Source organism: Vespula vulgaris, chromosome 5, assembly GCF_905475345.1.
Source record: "Vespula vulgaris chromosome 5, iyVesVulg1.1, whole genome shotgun sequence".
In the NCBI taxonomy this organism is placed as follows: Eukaryota; Metazoa; Arthropoda; class Insecta; order Hymenoptera; family Vespidae; genus Vespula; species Vespula vulgaris.
Genome location: NC_066590.1, coordinates 788823 through 802963, shown reverse-complemented (window position 1 = coordinate 802963; position 14141 = coordinate 788823). Strand labels below are relative to the sequence as shown.

Sequence of the window (14141 nt, the reverse complement as noted above, 5' to 3'; positions counted from 1 at the left end):
TAGACCGGTACATAACCGGTACATGTTACAAGATGAAAAGAGAACTTTGATCCTCGTCCCTTCGCATGAACGTTCGTTCGTTCGTTCGTTCGTTCGTTCGTACGTACGTACGTACGTACGTTCAAAGACCTGGATAATCTCTCTTTTTATTTTCTTTTCTTTTTTCAGCGAACACTTCTCTAAATAGATTTCTACGTCGACCCACTTTTCCTCTACATCTTATTCTCTCCAGTATTTTCCTTTTTTCCCCTATCCAACAAAATCAAGTAAAAATTTTTATCTTAAGAATACATCCCCTGATCAATTTCTACCCATCTTTTCAACGAATTTATTTCTAATTCGAAGATCGTGCTCGTTAAACGAATAACTCGTTACAGTTTGGCTCGGCCAAACTTGTATGCTTTTCTCAAACAAGGAATCTTGGATCGAGATCAGTGGCGTTCTTTCGTTGGGCAAGATAAAACTTCTACGCGACGTTAACGATGGAAACCTCTCTTACAGCCAACCAGCAGAAGGAGCAGAAACGGCAGAAGCACCAACAGCAGCAGCAACAGAACCAACAGCAACGGCAACGGCAGCTTGCCTCGTTATTAACATTTTCGAATAAGGGTACTTCTTGTAAGGGGAAAAAGAGAGTACGAGCTTACGTGCGGAAGGTATTTCGCTACAGGATTTTAATTAGATGAAGTAAAAGATAAGCGGAAGACGCGCCAGGAGTGGAAAGTAACGATATCCTTACTACTACGCTCCTGCTGCTGCTGCTGCTGTCCGTGCTTCCCAGCCAACTTCGTGCTATCGGATTTTTAATATCTTCCAAACGATATCGTTCGAGACGTCTCGGCCTGAGAAGACGTCGAAAAAAATTCGTGCGCACACCTTCGCTTACAGATAAGTAAGGAAATTAATTAAATCGTGCTTTATCTGATTTTTTTCATGAGAACCTACCCCCTATATTCTTTCAACAAAAAGACACGCTTGTTCCGATCGATTTCTTTATCTCTATTACGACGCACTCTACTTAGAAATTAGAAGATATATCAGACACTACAAATTTTAAACGCTCCATCTTTCAACGAAAATCAAAAAAGAGAGAGAGAGAGAGAGAAAGATCGATCGCTAAAGTTAACCGTCCGTTTCGAGCGAAAAGAAAAGAAAGATATCGTTCGCTTTTCGCGTGAAGCAGTTCTCTTTCATTTGACTCTTAAAAAAAATCCTTTGAGACTCTTCATGGTTGGCGTATCAACTACGTAAAAAAAAGAGATAGATAGATAGGTAGGTAGATAGATAGATAGATAGATAGATAGATAGATAGATAGATAGATAGATAGATAGATAGATAGATAGATATAAAAAGAGAGAGAAAGAGAAAGAAGAGAAAAGGAGAAAAACGGTGGTAGCTTTACCGTCGACCATCGAAGCACTATTTTGATCTCTAACATACCGAAGCTTCTCTTAAAGCGTCTCAAAAGATAGCCCGAAGTGAAAAGAGGGAGGTTTGCGGCGAACGACGTGCGCTAACTGTAACAAACCTTAAAGATTTCTGGTGTGTGAGGATAGGCGCAAGTATATACATATATACACATATATAACTACTTCTGATTTCTCGATGCCTCGAAGGGAAAAAATTTTTCTCTATCTTTCTCCCTCTCTCTCTCTCTCTCCTTTCTTTCTCCCCATTTTTCTAGTCTTTTCACGCGTCGTCAAAACGTTCAGAACACGGAATACTTTGATCGTTGCTGAACGTGCTGCCAGCTAACCACAGTCGATAGGACTCGATCCGGATGATCTCCCTTTTTGCTAGTATAGTGTCTTCTCTCACCTCGAGGCTAAGCAGGTGTCTCGTCCGTGCAGCCCTTTTTTCCAAGGGATTCCTTCTGTGTATCCAACATCGTGATACTTTGAGCGGCCAAAGATGCTTCTTCTTGATGCGACATACTCGCGTCGTTGACCTCCCCTCTGCCACATGGCGTTTCGCATATGGCGCACGATCTACCGAACTCGAGTCTCGCTTATTTATTTTCTACTCGCGCACTCTCAGCAAAAGAAGGGATGATGGGGAGAGAGAGAGAAAAATAGAGAAAAAGAGAGAGAGAGAGAGAGACGAAGAAGAAGATGGTGCCAAGGGCGAGATCGTAACGCGAGCCGACAGATTGTAATCGGCTGTAATCGTCGAAAACTGGACACGTGCAGCTGCGATCGATCCTGAAGAAGAAACGTGGCTTCCTTTCCTTTTCTTCTTACTAAAAACTTTGGCAATCGGAACAGCCGAAACTCATGCCTGTTGCCGTCGAGATCGGAGCTCTGCTAACGTGTAGAGTAAATAAGTGTACATAGATTATTTCGAAATTGTACGGTTCGGTGCTCCTAACTCGTGGTTAGGTAGACGAAAGAGTTTATGCATATGGGAATCGAGGAAGTAAAGAAAAAAAAAAAAAGACAAGAATGATCGTAAATAGGAGCTTTCGATCATGACCAGAGTGTACACTTTTTTCTAGTAGAAATAGAAGTAGTTTAATCAGAAAACTGCAGGGGTAGGGCTCGCACGAGACGGTGGATAGTAAGTACCCTCCATTGGCTGGGATGTAGGGGCATTTAAGTAGATAGAGGGTAAGTATAGACGCAACCCCCGTCTTTCTCTCTCTCTCTCTCTCTCTCCAACATCCTCGTGCTACTCTTGTCTACTCCATTTGCTTCTAGCCCGAGGGACCGTCTCGATATATATCCCAATATCCTCCGTAACAATGATGAATCACTGCGAAGCAAGCTCGTTGCGCAAGAACTTGCACTTTGGGAGTTACGTTTCTAGCAGCATACACTGTCTCCTTGCTTCGAAATTCGCGAACGGGCCCCGGGATATCTCTTTTTCTTTTCCTTTTTGAGAACACGCTTACGTAACTTCTGACGTAAGCACGAGCTAAATAGGCTGAAGATGTTACTCCATTATGGAAAGACGTAACATACTTATACGTGTACGTCGATCGGTTCGTAATAATCGAGTACTTGATATAATACATTGTCTAGATTATATAAGTCTCAAGTAGAAAGAAGACACGAAGATCGGGTTAAGATAAGAAACAATAATCTTTAAATACAATTACGTAGCGTGAGAAGAGATTACAAATGTGAGACGGCGATACATTCATATATATCATACAATAGTGGTAGTAAGTAGTAACTAAAGAGAGAAACGGGTAACGTATAAAACGATAAGAAAATATGAGGAAAGTGAACAGCTGCCGGAACGATCGGTGCCACGGGCAATTTCGGCTCGGTGTCGCGTATAACGTTCATAGGAGGAAGGATCAAGAAGGAAATCGACAACACGGCGGAACTCCTTCTTCCATGGAAAACGATATCCACGGAATTGGAAGGAATGGCATTGCCTAAGGTGAGTGCCGCTTTCGAAAGAATCGACCGTTCGAGTACAATACTCGATCGTAGATGGGATAATAAAAGAGGATCAGTTGGCCGCAAGATCGATATATACCTTGGTCGACGAGTGCTAGTAAAGCTTATTCGTCCTTTTTACCTACTTTGTATCGTTAGCTTTATTTCGGTTAACCGATAGAGAATTAAAGTCGATCTTTTTTTTTTTTCTTTTTTTATATTCTGAGAATCGCTCGAGCGGTGTCTCGTTGAAAATAATCAATCGATTGTAATATTTTTCTTATCTGTAAAACTTGTTTTATCTTACCTTAGATTATAAATCGATCGATCGATAAACCTATTAATTACGTACATCGAAAACCTTAAATCGGATACATAATACAATAAGCTAATAATGACGAATCCGTTCGCAATGAATACTACTAACATGGTGGTGTAACCGATGGATCGACTTCCTATTAATAAATTCGCTTCCCATGCGACGTCCTATGAATCATTCCATAGGCAACGGGGGAAATTCTATTAGTCCGATTGGTTTACGCCTCCGTGCTATGGTCCCAATCGATTCGTCTTCGTTCTTGGGGACAACTGGTACAGCGGATATGCAACCACCCTTCGATTATATTTTGTTGGACCGAACGACGGCACGTTATGCCAATGATAATAAACGCACGAGGCAGAAAATCGCTAGTTCGAACGAACTGCTATCGCTAAATTGTATCAACCTTTCTAATTGGAATGCTTTTTATAAATCGAATCATAGTGATTTGTTGGAGAGCCGAATAAACGCGAGTAATACGTATCTGAAATAATCGTTATTACTTGATCGTTGTTACTTGTTTCTACGGAGAGTATAAATAGTGCTTCTTATCGTTACGAAGTCTTGGAAAGGACTAACAATAAGTTCGACGTAAGAAGGAGCTAGTACACAATAATAATCGGTACCGAGAAGGAAAAGGTAAACATTACAAACGAATAATATACCTTAGTCGATTGTATACGTATTTTCAAAGAATACGTTAACGACACCTCAAGGACAGCGAATAATGCCCCTTCACGATTGTATCAAAGTTAACAATAAATCGATTTCTTCTAGAAATATTTTTCAATAGATATGTTTCCTTGTTTCCTCGAACTATCAAACGCAGGCTGTAATAAACGTGGTATGGACAGGTCAATTAGCGACGTATAGATGCAAAATCCTCGTTCATTATCTTACGTAATCTATATCTGCGAACAAGCAGACGCATTAAGAGAGAGAGACAGCTAATTGCAAGGCCCCTATTAGGAGAACTATCTGCTTACTAATCTGTTCACTTTGAACGCGATCGATCGAGATCATTGTGATTATAAGACGACGAGAGAGAGAGAGACAGGGAGCGAAAGGGAGGGAGAGAAACAAAGAGAGAGAGAGAGGGAGAAAAAGGGAGGGAGGGAGACAAAGAGAAAGAGAGAGAGGGAGGGAGAGATATAAAGAGGGAGAGAGAGACAGAGAGCTACGAAAGTCAGAGAAGATAACAAAAATTAGTTGGACTCAAATTGGTCCAAAAGGGTTGCACTTAATTTACATAGAGATTTCTTCGAAGATCTCGAGCAGCTCGAAATCCAGCAATTCGACTCGGTTTAATCCTACGGCCGTCGACATTAATGCCGGAAGTATTTAGTCGTCGATGAGGCAGAATGAGCCCCTCGCTCAAGAAGGGTGGAATCTACAGGTCCCGGCAAAGCTGTAATTCTCATAACTTGAAAATCAGGAGGCTTTCGTGCTCGCGAACGGTAACTGGCTCGCGTTAAATCATACTTCAACCTTGGATAGGATTAACTCCCCTAATTTATTGACTCTATTTCTAGGGTGCGTAACCCCGTGACTCCGAGTTAACAACGTTCCGCGAGAGAGTACGAAGAAGAGAAAAGGGGGAGGACCATAGCGTAACCACACATCGCCACGAAGAGATTAAACCTTAAAAGGCACGTTGCGCCTGTCAGAAATCGGACTCGATCCTCAAACACTGTGCACCCCTCGAACGAGTCGTTCTGATAATTACATACGGATCTAAAGCTCTTGCAACGGATATTGTCAAAACATTCGATATATCTTTTATTATTATACCTGTTAGGATTACGTTCTCAAAAGACTTTGAGTCTTATTCATTAGCTCCTTGAATCCTTACGATTCTCTATTTTGTACAATTTGGAAAGTACTCCCTCTATCCATCTGTATCTCTCTTAAAGCATAGCCAAAGGATGATCGAAGTAAAGGAACGTACGTTCGGATATCCATTCGTTACACGTCCAGAGAACGTATTTCTCGTGGTAGATCGAAGGAAAAGGAGAAATTACCTCTAGCGTAGATTCAAGGGAAATTCTCCTTTACGTATGTTTCATACCTACGTCGAATCTAAATGAAAGCATAGCGTGACGTGCTGTGTGGCGTGGCGTGACATGGCGTGGAAATAAACTGGTAGAAGTAAAAACCCTATTTACTCGTCCAACGAAGGATTTCCCTCAGCTCACCTACAACCTAGTACATACCTTCTCTCTAGACCTTCTCGTTTCTGGATCCTCTCCAATTAAGGATAGAAGTCAAAGTTAGGAAGATTAGTTGAGTGATGTCTCGTCCGGCAAAGAGTATCCACTTGCGTTCCCTTTGTCTGTTGGAAAACCGATTTCTCGTTCCATTAATGAACGTCTTTGCTCCCTCATTCGTTAACTCGCTCGCTTGCTCGATCTCAACGCCGTACAACGTAAATGGAATCGCGAAGACGTTGAAATGAAATTTACGCGATGCCGTGCTACGTCCGGATACACGGTCCTTACACCCAAATTACTTCGAATTGAGATTAAACGAAAATCCTTGTCAAGTAACTCGAAAATTAATTTTACATCAAGCGTAAAACAACGTAACACATATCTACGTCGTACAAATCTATATGTATATATATCCGTGGATAACGTACTCACGTTATGAAAAATTATCTTTCATCTTTTTATCGGGATCGTTAAATATAATTATCCTACGGTTACGTTGTACTTAGATGGACACAAAATATACGCGGGAAAGAGAAAGAGAGAACGATACGATGTAATTCGAATTTACTGTTAGAATCTCTCTCTCTCTCTCTCTCTCTCTTTCTCTCTTGTCATTAATTCCCGTTAGCAACGTTTGTCTCGGGCGCGTGTAACCCTGCTTAACCCTGTACAACATAATGGATCATACTTGGCAGCACATACCGGTTTTCCTTTATCCTTTTCATTTCTCCACTCGCCTTCTATCTGCGCCCCACGACGTATGACGTTGTAGTATGTAGGTATGGTGTATGTACCTGTTGGTCCTTCTATCAGGTTAGCGAGTGCGTTCTGTCCTCTGGAATGAAACGCATGCATGATTTAAGAGAAGTTTATAACGAGCTCTTAATGGGAAAGCAATTTGTTGCTAAAGTATGTTTCTTTTGGCGTGTACGGCCTCTGTTTTTCGCCGATCGTAAATCATAAGTAATGATATCTAAGAGGGCGACGGTTACGAGGATGAGATCTTATCGGAAGTCGAAGAGCTAAAGAACCCAAGAATATTCGATATCGTAAGACGTAATTTATTCATATGCGAAACAAAAGTCATCCATAGAGATATGTCGCTGGTATTACGATGTAACCACGCGCGCGCGTACACGTTTACATATCATCGATATATAATAATATTAATATCTTTGTCGTTCGTTAATGATATAAAAATCGTCGTTTATGTGTTTATATATTTAGCGATACGCCAGTTAATCCTCTTCGTATTTCACTTCTGTTTATTTATTTATTTTTTTTGTCTTTTTTCTTCTTCTTTTTCTTTTTTTTTTTTTTAAGTTAGGAAGCAAGCACATACGTATTTATGTACAGAGTAGTAGTATTCATCAGGTTACTGTAATACTTATTACAATAATATAATGAGTATACTTCGAGAGAGGCGTATGTAAGAGATATCGAATAAGAATGACATCGTTATAATCGACAGATTCTCAAAGAGGAAAAATAGCCGTTCGTTCGTTCGTTCGTTCATTCGTCGTTCGTCGTTCCTTAGAACAAGTCCAATGTTCGTTTCTCTCGATCGTACACGACATTCTCCAATGCGAAAACTTTGTAGAAACTCGTCCAAGAGGAGGTACCGTCTCGAAGTACACCCACATCGCCTTACATCGATGCGCACGTTTGACAAAATAAATATTGGGTTCGATTCCTTTAAAAAATATATATTACAGTATTGCACTTAAGGTAATTGTACACGATAAAACGCGTCAAAAATATATATAATGAGTTCCTTTACTGAGGCACTAACGACAAGGAACACAGAAGTGTCATGTTAGTGTTAAGCATGCCGTTTAGTGCATTTTCCCTTTGAGACTTTGCACTTGTGAAAGAGATTCTAGCTAATAGAGATTATCGATTCTATCTTTCAATGATCGGACTAAACGTTCGAACGAAGATTGCAAGATACAGGTAGGTACATCATCGAAAGAAGATCGCGATGAAAAAGCCTCGTTTCCGATCGTACGTACGTAGTTAAATCGTTGGATTCGTTCGAAAATCGATAAACTGCGACGAAAATTTCAATCGTGATTGCTAATCGATATATAAAATATTTAGTTTCCTCTATTTTTTCTTTTACGAGCCTCTCTCGTTTACACGAAAATCGTGAATGAGTCTACCGGTATCTTGACGTCACACGTGTGTTTATATCGCACATGTTTGTTTTGGTTTCTTTCTGTTTTCTTTTTTTCTCTTGTTTTCACTTTACACACTCACGTGTACGTTTCATTTACGTATGTATATATTTATTAAATCGATAATTATGATTCCGTAGACGTAGACAATTTTTAAATGTAATTCGCTCGTTAAAAAAAAGAATAACTAGAATAATGCACCATGTATATACGCCCGTCGTTTCGAAGAAGTGCACAAAGATTAGCTGATTCTTTGCGCTCCTTTTACAATAGAACCGTCCATTAATATTCGTAAAACACTTGGCACATTGTTATAATATTATGTTCGATGAACGAATAATGCTGCTTATTACGTGATAATGACAATGCCTATTTAAGTAGATAAAATATATCGTTTAATATTCAATGACAGGACATAGAATGGTGTTCGATATCGTACTTGTTTTTTTTTCTCAATTTTCCTTTTTCCTTTCTTTTTACAAAGATCGTTGCATTATCATTATCATTGTTAGCGTCATAAATCGATGAAATATATGCCTCAAATTTTTTGTATATAACGTTAGAAAGCTATCGCGAAGATGATCGATAGAGGATAAGTTCGATACACATTTTTTCGGAAAGATTGTAAGTATAATCTTTGGTATTTATGTACATACACATATACGTACGTCGTGAAAGGAGTTCTTAACTTTCGCACGTAATGTACTTAAATGCCTCTTATTTTATTTATCCTTCGTGACGTCGAAACAAATTGAAAATATTATGTCGTTTTACCTATAATAATAATATACGATGAAAAATACATGTATACGAGATTATTATTATTATTATTATTTTATTTTATTTTATTTTTTTTTTTTTTCATCGAAGCACCATTTTAAACATAGTCGAGGATTACGAGGATTTAAATATATGTTGATATGCAACATAGTAGATTCGAAGAAATATTGCGTTGTCGTATCATGGATATTATTAACGTTACGGCACATGTTTATTTCTAAGCATCGATAGATTATTATTTATATCTCTTGAAGAGGGATTTCGTTCGTTTAACGATATACCAATCGCATAAGGAAATCGGTAGCGAGATGTTCGTACATGCAGAGATACACTTTGACTTTGATGATTCTTTAAAGATAGTCATAGATTATAATAATCGTTTGCGATCGTATTAATAAACGATAAAATATTGAATTAATTTGTGCTTCGTACTTATTGGTATTATGGTCGTAGGTATTTGTATTTACACCAAAGAGCTTATTAAAGTCTTGTTAGCACAATCGTTTAATTAGTAATTTTGGAATAGTGGATGGAATGGAAGTATTGTCGAGTAAAAACTAGGACATCAACTATGGTACCATTGCTCATAGTTCCAATCTAATAAACTTTTCCACTATTCTTCAATTGCATTTATAAAGTTTCGTTAGAAGCGTGCCGATAAAGGAGCATTTCATAAAATATACTTTCTATGTGAGTATGTGTAGGTATGTATATGGATGTGTTCGTGCGAATCGATATTTACATATACATATACGCTGCGTTGAAATTAAAATAGTCCATGTATAGCTTCGCTTTAAAAGTTACGTTAGAATTCTATAGTCAAAAAGAATAGAAGAATCATGATTTTTATCTTCATTTTCACGAAAAGGAAAAAAATGATCGTCTAGATACGACGTAGTTACCTCTTACATAGTTTTCTATCGTGTATGTATTATATTAGAATTTCATAACTTGAAGCTTTCAAGCCATGCTATGCATAAAGTTATTGCGATGTGCTTGTGATTTTAATTATTTTAATATTAAAACTATATAGGATGATCGATTATTGATCTATACTATCTATCGCAATTATTTTCGTCCCTAGAAAAAATTACAGAAAAAAAAAAGAAAAGACGAAAGCTACACAAATAACTCGGGCATATTATTAATTAAAAATAATAATAATAATACAGTAAAATAAAACAAACGATGCTTCCTAAAAGAAAAGATAAAAATTCATCTTACCTCAAAAGATATTGTTTCGGCAAAGAAAGAAATACCTACGCAACAAGCACATACAATAAGCTTATTGTAGGTACGTTGTAAGAAAATATGTTTATGAGATTCCTTTTTTCCAATAAAGCTCAATGATTACATAGAAAGATCTTTGATTCCTAAATCTTGAATTTATCTTATCTTCATTAGAAAGGCCACTTAAAAGACGGGATTATAAGTCTCTGCGTATTCGTAACTCAGTATCTGTACAGCAAAGTGCTAAGTGAAATATTATACATAATTACTATAAAATACTTCAATGAGAGAGAGATACGTTATAGCTTACTTATAGTTTATCGAGAGTACAAGGTTATTTCAGATTACTAATTCAACTTCTAGTAAATCCACAAACACATGGAAGATGATTAAATACGATTATACAAATCGACGGATGAAATCATTCGAACATTCTGTTAAAAAAATCGAAACGAAATTTTCGTTTTTTTTTTTTTTTTGTAACTTTTCATTTCAATGATGCACATTAAAATCAATTGTAGTATATTCCACAGAGCATTATTATAGAATATTATGTTAATATTCCCACCCATTTGTCTTCACTTATACATACATATATATATATATATACATATACATATACATATACATATACATATACATATACATATACATATACATATACATATACATATACATATACATATACATATACATATACATATACATATACATATACATATACATATACATATACATATACATATACATATACATATACATATATATAAAACTTACTTGTTTATAATAATATTGAAATATGCATAATAAAGATAAATTATTATGCATATGTAAAAGATAGTATGTATTGCCACTAATATTGTGGACAATATTTCAAAATATGTTTTTTATACCATACAGTAATATAACTTTTTTTATCTAGAATATTTGTTCAATTGCCTCAGATAATACTTGCACCAGTCTGTAAATTGTGTGCTTCGGTTTTTATGCATATTTCTCCTCTCAAATTCACTAATTTATTCTCCTATATATGAATGTATGCATTTTATTAACACATTACATTCATAAAATATGGTATCTATATATCTATCTATCTATATATATATATATATATCAATAAACAAGAATAGATTTCTCACTATTCATTGAGAAACTTTCTTTCAATTGCATCTTAAATTAATCTTATGCAAGGATAAAGAATTAGTATAAGAAGCACCAACATTTAACATTATTATGATAAGATTTCGAATTTTCATAAGTTGTATAAATATTTTGATTAGCTATTTAGAAATTCAGATACACTGTAATATCTATTGTTGATAAAATAAACATCAAAAACAATGTCAAATATACATATACCTATATATACAGATTTTACAGATATATAAGAGAGTGATTCTTGCAAGTATTCAAGCACACAATAATATGCTTATTTTTACTACTTTCATACTGCATGCAACATTATTACTCACTTTGACATCATCGAAATTTAAATACATCATATATTTAAAATTTTCACACACTATTCTTCATCAGATTCACTAGAAAAGAAGAAATTTTCTGTGCAATGTACAATTATGAACTAAATGAAATAGCTCTTAAATAGAGCTAGAAAATCACACTGAAGAAAACTGTATCAACATTTGCTGGAATGTTGTAGTTCCAACAGTAGTAGACATTTGGCTAATACTGTTAAACAAAGCTTCTGCCTGCAGGTTCTCAGGCAATCTGGTAAGGAATTGCGCTCCATGTACAAAGTCCATTTTCAACAATTCTTCTTGATACAAATGTAATACGCCGAGCGCCGTTCTAAAAAGGAACTCTTCGCCGTCTCTGAGGAATACATCCCAGATCCTGCATGCAACATCAAGAGGCATTGCTTTGGCATATATAGTATACAACCAATCTAACAGGTACAGGTCTGGACTAAGACCAGCTACTGTGAAATGAGAAAATATTTTTGGCAGCTTATGTGCAAGCGCGCTTGAATATACCTTGTAATACACATTCATTCGTTTTTGGTCCAAGGTAAAGGCGGCTCTGTGACAAGGATGATTTAAGAGATTAGCGAAGCAGGCAAAGGCATCTGAGGGCTCCATATTTAATGATAATACAGCACCCACAAAACTCATTCCTTGCACATAGCCAACATCTGGTCTATAAACGGCGTAGGCTGCCAAAATACCTTGAAGGCTATCTGATAGTGGTCCACCTTCTTGAAAGACACATAAGGTAGGAAAGGTACGAGATACATCTAATTTGATCGCCGCTAACGATTCATTTGTGGGATTAGACATTGCTCTGTCCAAGCAAAGATTATACAAATGTGGCGTTATATTTAAACTATTCTGAATAGCTAATTTCCACACTCTGCCTCGCACACTTGGTGGCAAACCGCGCCACCATAGTTCGCGTACTTTCTTTGTATCTTTAACGCTTTCAAACTTGGGTAGCACATGAACGTTCCATGTATGGGAATCTTCAGCTAATCTTTCTTCTTCCTTCAGTTGCTGTTCCCTTTGTTGTTTACGTTCTTTTTCTTCGCGTAACTCCCTTTTACGAGCAGCTTCTAAAATTGCAGTGTATTGCTTACGATGACGTTCCTCCTCCAAAGCATTCTTTGCAGGTAAGTTCGCTGGTCTGGGCTGTTGTATTAGAGCTAAACTTCCTCCTACTTTGTCAATATTTCTCGATGGGCTACCTGTAGGAGTTGATTGTTGAGAACCTTTATTCTTCCAAGAAAAGACATTTTTTGCAAACAATGTATTTAATCCCCAGCGCTTTGATTTTTCTTGTTTATCTACGACAATATGTTGTTCATCTGATCCTAAGAAACTTCCTGAAGGTGATACTTCGCTAAGGGAAGACACTGTACTGCTACATGAACGAGGTAAACTGTTTCTAGGACTACTATTTGCACTGCCACTTTCAAGTTTCATATATTTATCTCCATCAATTTTTGACACTATACTAGCTGACAATTCTTTGTCATTACATGGAGATTCTAGATACTGAGATTTACAGTCGTAATGCATATCGTTTTCTTCCATAGAATATATCTGTTTTGTAGTAGGATTATAAGCCAAAGACATACTCTCCAAGGCATGACTTAGACTAGTTCCTGCTACCCCTACAGAAACTACATTGCCAGCATCGTACCATTTATTTTCACGAATGTGTACGCATAAAGCTTTTGTCTTTACCGCTGGCATAGTAACTACATCACATGCCAAAGCCTCGTTTACATTCACACTGTTACAACTTACAGAATCACCATTCAATGATACTAACTGCTGTTTGCCTATTTTTGGAGCAATGTTATTGGCAATGTAACAATTGGAATCACGTCCAGCCACTTTTAAAACATGATAATTATTGGATGGATTGTTATAACGTGATATCAAATATGATGCTGTCTTTTCAGACGCAACACTCTGACCATTACTCCCATTTAAATGTTGAGATACAGGAGTCTTCATGGCTGATAGGTTTGTCCTAACCTTATCAACACGTAGATAATCTTCTCGACAACCCATTCACACGATAAATCATTGAATGTGACACTCGTTAATTTCTGTTTATGCATTCTCTTTAATCGTTTAGTTTTCCTCCGTAGTCATAGCATCGATATCATAATTCGTAACAATGCTTTGATTTGTACATCCATTCGACTTGGCAACACCCAATATACGATCTGTCATACTTGAAACAGCTGTTACATTGTGACTTTCATATCGACTTGTACCATTTTATCCAATTTTTTTTTATATAACATACTAATTATATTAATTCAATGATTGCCCCAATTAAATCATCGATATAAATACAAGATGAAGAAATTGCGTGAATTTTTGGCAGAATAGCATGTATTGACGGCGATCACTACCTGTCCGAAAACTTAATTTATCTTTATGCCGTATTCTTAATACTTACGGACATTGGACGGGACATGTCTTGATTATTGAAAACGAAGGCGAAGAGTACAATCTATAGTGCATATACGCCATATTGAATGGATGCATCTGTTAAATGTTAACC

The 14141-nt window shown here is 36.8% G+C and overlaps 1 protein-coding gene across 3 annotated transcripts in view; it reads right to left on the bottom strand.

Moving 5' to 3' along the window:
- The window catches only part of LOC127063814 (TBC1 domain family member 14-like), a 157252-nt gene extending 143261 nt beyond the window's left edge, over window positions 1–13991 (bottom strand). For 2 of the 3 annotated variants that reach the window (XR_007781491.1, XR_007781492.1), the window contains exons 1-3: window positions 11576–13991; window positions 6619–6751; window positions 5920–6038 (exon numbers count right to left, since the gene is read on the bottom strand). Coding sequence is in view for 1 of the 3 variants with exons in the window: in XM_050994050.1 (XP_050850007.1) it covers window positions 11720–13639 (1920 nt within the window). In the remaining 2 variants the exon portion in view is untranslated. Of the gene's footprint in view, window positions 1–5919; window positions 6039–6618; window positions 6752–6956 lie in introns of those variants that run through there. The other variant, XM_050994050.1, reaches the window with a different exon arrangement.
- Between the last annotated feature and the right edge of the window lie 150 nt (window positions 13992–14141).